This window comes from Girardinichthys multiradiatus, chromosome 7 (genome assembly GCF_021462225.1).
Source record: "Girardinichthys multiradiatus isolate DD_20200921_A chromosome 7, DD_fGirMul_XY1, whole genome shotgun sequence".
NCBI lineage: Eukaryota > Metazoa > Chordata > Actinopteri > Cyprinodontiformes > Goodeidae > Girardinichthys > Girardinichthys multiradiatus.
Window position 1 is genome coordinate 20,710,574 of NC_061800.1, and position 7,604 is coordinate 20,718,177.

Here is a 7,604-nt window from a genome sequence, read left to right on the forward strand (position 1 = left end):
AAATAATAACAATAATAAACTAAAGGCAATAATAGAATTTTATCAAATCTGCTCTTTTTGTTCTATTTCATCACTGAGCACCGTCTCTGTGTTTGATTTTATTTTATGTTAACATTTTTTTTTTTTTACAGATTGTTGCATCTTTACCTGAAAGCAAGAACTCTGTGCACCGACCACACGAACACATAAACTTCTCTTTCAGCCGAGCGTCCAATCAGCGGGGGGGCTCTGCGCAGCCCTGCTGTTGTAATTGGGCGGAGATGGTGGGAGCAAAACGCAGCCTTGGCACAGCGTAAACTCACAATCCGTCTCCGTGGCTCTTCGTAGAAGACGCACCGTGTCGCGCACATGCAACCTGGGGAAAGCAGCAGTTATTGTTTTAGTTTGTATTACTTCTTGCTTCTTTAATTTCATGATAAAAGATCATCTGATTGACACGGATCAAAGAGAAGGTGTTTTTTTTAATTATCATCTGCACAGTGGATTACACCCAGCGGGACTGGGACTTAAGAAAGTTGTCAACCCCTCCGGAATACACAGGGAAGTTAACTTTATGAAAAGCTAAAAGAAGATATATCTTTTCGTAAAATTTGTATTTCTGGAGTGTTTGGCCATTTTTAATGCAAGGCCTGTGCCAAACAGAGTATTACAATATTTTTTTATGGATTAGAACAAAGTAAAACTTCAACCAAACCGCAAAGGTGAAGCTTATCTAAAGATTTATGCCTTGGGGGATGGCAGCAGCCACTTCCAGTCCGTATTTGGGCAGCAGCAGGATTTTATCCGGTCCGATCTTGCACTCTGACCGGAGAGGTGCTGGTATGCAGTCGGGCACCACCGCCGTGACCACGGTGTCCGGCGGATACAGAGGGGACCCTTCGGTTAAGATGGTGCAGAGTGCAGACTTTATGCATGGGGCCATGGTGGCGAGCAACGGCGGGCACATGCTGAGCCATGCCCACCAGTGGGTGACATCGCTGCCTCACGCAGCGGCCGCAGCGGCGGCGGCAGCCGCAGCAGCTGCAGCAGCGGAGACCAGCTCCCCGTGGCCCCCGAGCTCCCAGCCGCAGGAGGTGAAGCGGGACAGGGATGACCTACACTCGGGCTCCGCTTTGCACCACAGGTCCCCGCATCTAGGAGCTCATCAGACGCACGCTGGAAGCTGGGGAGGCAGCTCCGCGGCGCACATCAGCAGCATCAGCGAGGGGCAGCAGCAGCAGCAGTCTCTGGTTTACTCCCAGCCGTCAGGATTTACAGTCAACGGGATGCTGAGCTCTCACACCGGGCAAAGCCTTTCTCATTCGGGGCTAATGCGCGGGGACTCTCCTGAGCTGGATCACCATCACCACCACCATCACCACCAGAGCCACAACCATCACACGCACCATCACCAGCACCACGGAGTGGGCCACGACCCGCAGTCCGACGAGGACACACCGACGTCGGACGACTTGGAGCATTTCGCCAAACAGTTCAAGCAACGTCGGATCAAGCTGGGCTTCACCCAGGCGGACGTGGGCTTAGCTTTGGGAACCCTGTACGGCAACGTGTTCTCCCAGACCACCATCTGCAGGTTCGAGGCGCTCCAGCTGAGCTTCAAGAACATGTGCAAACTGAAGCCTCTGCTCAACAAATGGTTGGAGGAGGCCGACTCCACGACCGGGAGCCCCACCAGCATCGACAAGATCGCCGCGCAGGGGAGGAAGAGGAAGAAGCGCACGTCCATCGAGGTGAGCGTGAAGGGCGCGCTGGAGAGCCACTTCCTGAAGTGTCCCAAGCCCTCCGCGCAGGAGATCAACGCGCTGGCGGACACGCTGCAGCTGGAGAAGGAGGTGGTCCGGGTCTGGTTCTGCAACCGCAGGCAGAAGGAGAAGCGCATGACGCCGCCTGGACTGCCGCGCACCCCGGAGGACGCGTATTCTCAGGTGGGGAGCATCGGTCCGGACACGCCGTCCCCTTCCATAGAGTGCAAGAGGATGTACAGCGACACGTGAAAACAGCCAGGATGGACTGTCAGACAAGAAACTGAGAGCAAAGGGGAGGCAAAATCGTTTCATAACTCACCACAATTTCTGGAGATTTGTTTTTAATAACATAAATCTACCCACAAATTTAGTGTTTTTCAGTATGTGTTCATTTCAGAAACAAAAATTGTCTTCCGTTGTGTTTTTTGGATATTTATCTGTAGTCCCTGGGACAGAAAACATTGCAGCTAATCTAGAAATTCCACAAAAGCAAGAATAGACTTTAAAGATAAAGTGAAAGAGAGATAAAGACTAAAAATTAAACATTTTTTTCTAAAGTGTACAAAATACACGTTTTCTTTGACACTGCAGAATTTCATGTCCTTCCTGTTAGACCTGAAAGAAAGACTTTTATTTAATTCACTTTATTCACTCCCAAGTTGTTTTTGTAAGCCAGCAATAATAATTTAATCATCTCCCTTCCATATTTTGTCTTGTGTATAAGTGGGATTAAGTTGTGACACAAAAATTGCAAAACGTGTAGTTTAACTCTCGCTTTATTCAGTAAGGATTTAGCACAAATTCCCCAAACTGTATGTAAGGTCTGCTGTGTGCTCCTGTGTGTAGATACACTATTTATTTTTTCCCCATGTGTCTATTTTCATGGAAGACCAATTATTTAATAAATTTGACATAAAACCGTGTTATTGTATGAGATGATCCTTATTTTTGCTTACATTCACACGTTCTCACATTTCATCAGCACCATCATTTTATGAACAGATCATATGTTTATGGGTCAAAGAAGGCTTGATTAATCAAAGTAGCTCTGGATTTACAGTTTAAAATATAATTTTTGATATTGAGAGATAACATAGAGATATTTTGCACAAAGGTACAAGAAAATCAACATACAGTCTGTTTGGTCAGACTTTTTTATGTTAATTATGTTAAGATTTTGTCAGTTATTCAAAAACAATGAAGCAGTCAAGGCAATTTTTTAGGATTCCTTGTCTGTTTATGAAGACTGAGGAAGAATCAGATGATCTCATAAGGAAAACCAGCAGCAATACATTTGTCAAAACAAATGGGTTTGCTCTCTAATTGAGCACAAATCTGAATAATCCGCCTCATGTTTCTGTTAGAGCCCCACTGACCCCATCAATGAGCCTGTTCGTGAGGTGATAAACCGCACATCAGACCAGCCGGTGTGGCAGTGCTGTGGACTGCAGCTCCGTGGAAATCAGCCAGTGGATGAGGTCGGCTATCCCAGATGGCGGTTCACCACGGCAGCGGTTGCTAAGGTGACAGCGAGATGGAGTGACACCAGACAGCAAGCAGATCTTTTGCCACAGATGATGGGTTTGGGAAGACGGGAGCCGGGTGAGTGAGTGTGAGTGCTGGAAAACGGTGTGTGGCTTCATCTCCTTCCCTCTAACTGCCACAATAGTCCATGAGTTGATGTTGGACAACTGATGATGCTGAAGGTAAGGGGACAAGCTGCAGAAAAAGTCCCACAGGAAATCTGACCCTGTGCGGGAGGTCAAATGTTTTCAGCTACTGTAGCTGCTGGGAGTTAAGCACCAACCAGGAAGTTAATGCATCACTTTTAATTACAGATGTGTCTGCGCTGGCATGCAAACAAAACAGTACCTTATACACACGTTTTTCTGGGGACTGTCCCTCCGTGTGCAACATATTCGAAATCAGTTTTTTTTTTTTTATATATATATCTGTTGCTGCTGGAGGAGCTTGTCACATAAATCTGTCAAAACACAGAAGCAGCCAGCAGAAACTGTACAAGGTGTTCATTTGTGTGTCCTCGCTGGGCAGCTGGCAGCGTTTCAGGAAAAGTCTGGACAGACTTTGGACAAACTGCAATAAGAAAAACCAACAACGGCACACTGTGAAAAGAGAAGCAAAATCAAAGGAGGACAAAGCTTCAAAGGGGTTTTCAACAAAACACAGCAACAACAATACAACATTTTTAATCGGAATTTGTTCAGAAAACAGTAGCTTTTTCAAGGTATATTTCAGTAAAAGACATTAAAGACCAAAAACACAACAGTAGGCCTATGTCTTCTGTTGTCACAATATTTTATTTTTTTAACGGAACTTTGCTTTTATGTTTTGTTAATTTTGTTTCTGTTTTGTTTTTGTTGTCTTAATTCCAACATTTTCAGTTTCTTTTTAATCACTATTTCTACTAAAAAAGGTTGTCTTTGTTGTTTTTTTGCTGACATCTTTTAACGTTTTACCTAGTTGAAGATATTTCCTGTGTTATGTTTTATTAACTCTCTCATTTGCCTTGCTTTTATTGCCTCTTCCAAACATTACGTTTATATTTTTTGGTACAGTTTCCGATTTGTTTGGAAATACAAGCAAAGGTTATTTTGTTTTTATGTTTCACTGTGACATTTTTTGAAATGTGTTTTTAAATAAAAATACATTTCAGTTTTGCTGCTTTTTTACTTTAATCTCTTTTTTGACTCGTCTTTCACATTTTTTAAATTAGCTGTTTGTTTTTGTGTTAGAAAATGTTGTGTTTTCATATTTTGAGAGTTTAGGTTTTTGACTAGAGATGTGGTTTTATTCCTGCTATGTTTTGTTAATATTTTTCCATATTTTGTCTTCTGTGTTATTGGTCTCTTACCTCTAACATTGTCTCAGTTTGTTTGTTGCTTCTTTTTCTGATGTGCTTTTGTGTCACAAAAAGGTGAGCGACTTTAGCGTTTTGCTGTATTGTGCTTTAAAGTTTTGAATTATTGATTACATACTAGTTTCATGTCAGTTATGTTTTGTTTCTTCTGTCTCCCTTTTGATTTTGGTTGAGATTTTTTCTTTTTTATTACAGCTGTACTTTTGATTTGTTTCAGAAGGACATCGCAGGGTGTTTTATTTTTCAGTTTGCAGATACATTGAAATTTTGGGTTTTAGTTGGAATGTTTCTTTTATTATCTTTTTAAAAAAAAATTTCTTTCTCTTTTTTGCTGTCTTTACCTACATCTAATTAGTTGCTTGGTATTTTTGGCAACTTTGTTACCGTTTCTTTTGTTTTTGTGTACTTTTACATTTTGCTACATTGTGTAGCAAAATGCATTATGATTTAATGGTTTTGGTTTTGCATTTCTGAAAATTATGTTGTGTTTTCTGTTTTCTTTCCTTTAATGTTTGGTAAAATGTTTATTTTTCTTCTTCTTTCATTTGTTTCTTTAAATTTGTTTTGCAAAAATCCTTGTTATATCCATCATTGACAACTATCATTTCTTCCTGAGATATTAGAGAAAATAGTTCAATCAAAAACTCAGGAAGAATGTTCCTGAAAACAAAACAAAAGAAAACCAAAACTTAGATGCAACTTTGCACAAGTTGACACTGTTGTACTTTTACGAAATGTTTTTCTAGAAAGGATGCGATGAAAACAGCAAAATAAATCACTAAGCACATTCTAGCAGTGGCCTCCCTCAGTTACAGTGTTAATGGTCAACATCCATCCTGATCTGTTAACATAACATCTTCTCTCTTAGCTGCAAGAAGAAAATGGAGGTATAACATACCCTTGCAGGATTGTGGTGTGATCCTCTCAAAGCCTGGTGATGCCAAGATAAGTCTGGAATTAAGGGACTAAAAAGAAATTTAAAGGGTTTTGTCATCACATGGCGCTCTGTGAATATCAATGCTGGGATCTGAAGAGAACACGCAAACTCCTCAATCAACAGAACAGGCACAGCTTGTATGAAAAACATGCAACATTCATGTGAGGAATAAAAATGTGCCTGTCTGCTGAGCTCAAAAGTGACATCATTCATCAATAGATTATTGTTTCCTGCATCTCTGAGCCATGTGGTGATTGCAGTTGCACAACGAGGATGTTATTACCTCCTTGCAGTTGAAACTACTAATATGATTGCTCATAATTGCTCTTAAAGCCTTGTTCAGTGGTACTTTACATGAAGTAATTACTGTGAGATTAATCCCCCTCCTTAATACTTGTTGTTTGTGTCTCACAGTTTGCAGCACAGCCACACATTCAACTAACACCTGCACCTGCATCCAACTAATCATTTAACAGCAGCAAAGCCCCAATCTGCAACTGTTTCAATCCAGTTTGAATATTATCAATCCCCACTGCTCTGTGTTAATTATTTTTTACAACAGGGAGATTGGTTAACCACCACGTCTAACACTGATTAACACACTGTGGCATCCACAGAAAAAGAAAAAACTTATGAGGTGAGTCATGATTTCTTGGAATCAGAATATCCCAAAAAGTGCACCTTTTTAGTGCATGTTACACCACTTTAAAGAGTCTGACTTTCCCCTCTAAAAACACCCCTGAACACAGCTCAGTGTCCTCTCTTCTGAAGGTTCTAATCAAAAGAGATTTTTTTTCACTTTGCTTGTGTTTGCTTCTTTTTTTGCTGATTGATGGAGCAACTACCAAAGTCTCCCAATCAGGAAAGAATTAAAGCAAACATCTGTGGAACGACGAACAGGAAAATGAATTGTCTTTCCAGCAAGCTTTGTTGTGTGGCTGCCACTGAACGTGACAAGCATGCATGTGCCAGACCGCTGGAGTGGAACTCGTTTGATGGGCATGTTCACCACAAAGGCACGATGCCAATTTAGACAAGCATGCCATTTGAAAGAATATCGGCCTGCATGCAAAGTGACTCAATATAACTGTGTTTGTATGAACACACCAGATATCTATTATAAAAACTGAATCATTTGTGGAAAACCTGTTTGTGAATGTGATATTTTACTCTCCCTGGCCATTCAGTTAAAAATCAATAAGGTTTGAAGGGAAATAAGATATTTATTGTATTAATATAGACAGATATGAAATATATTTCAGTAAAAAAAAAAAAAATACAGTAAATCAATTATTACCTGAACATACATTACAATGTAGAGTAGCTTCACCCAGAAGTCAGCAAGAGGGCAATGCTGCCATCTTCCGGACAGAATTAGCAACGCATATGAGTTTTTTTAACGGTTCTGGAAAAAAAGAGAAATGAATAAGAAAATAAATCCTCATTAACTTCAACAAAAATAAATAACTAACTTATTAAATAAAGCAAAACAATTAAAGCAACGCCTTAACAATACAACGGGTGATGGTAAAACGAAGTAAAACCAAGGAAAACTATTTATTAATTTAAGTGGATAAAGAAAAATAAATTAGCTTTGGAAAATCTACAGTACAGACCAAAAGTTTGGACACACCTTCTCATTCAAAGACTTTTCTTTATTTTCATGACTATGAATATTGTAGCTTCACACTGAAGGCATCAAAACTATGAATTAACACATTTGGAATTATATACTGAACAAAAAAGTGTGAAACAACTGAAAATATGTCTTATATTCTAGGTTCTTCAAAGTAACCACCTTTTGCTTTGATTGCTGCTCCGCACACTCTTGGCATTCTGTTGATGAGCTTCAAGAGGTCGTCACCTGAAATGGTTTTCCAACAGTCTTGAAGGAGTTCCCAGAGATGTTTAGCACTTGTTGGCCCTTTTGCCTTCACTCTGCGGTCCAGCTCACCCCAAACCATCTCGATTGGGTTCAGGTCTGGTGACTGTGGAGGCCAGGTCATCTGGCGCAGCACCCCATCACTCTCCTTCTTGGTCAAAT

The 7,604-nt window shown here is 40.8% G+C and overlaps 1 protein-coding gene across 1 annotated transcript; it reads left to right on the forward strand.

The window, feature by feature from the left end:
* Positions 1-126: 126 nt before the first annotated feature.
* pou3f3a (POU class 3 homeobox 3a) lies at positions 127-2,667 on the forward strand. The gene has a single exon (XM_047371158.1). The coding sequence runs from the start codon at positions 723-725 to the stop codon at positions 1,992-1,994; it is 1,272 nt and encodes a 423-aa protein (XP_047227114.1). The 5' UTR covers positions 127-722; the 3' UTR covers positions 1,995-2,667.
* Positions 2,668-7,604: the final 4,937 nt, after the last annotated feature.

Excerpts from the sequence above, each read along its gene's own strand:
- pou3f3a (XM_047371158.1), top strand. The coding sequence starts at position 723 with ATGCCTTGGGGGATGGCAGCAGCCACTTCCAGTCCGTATTTGGGCAGC.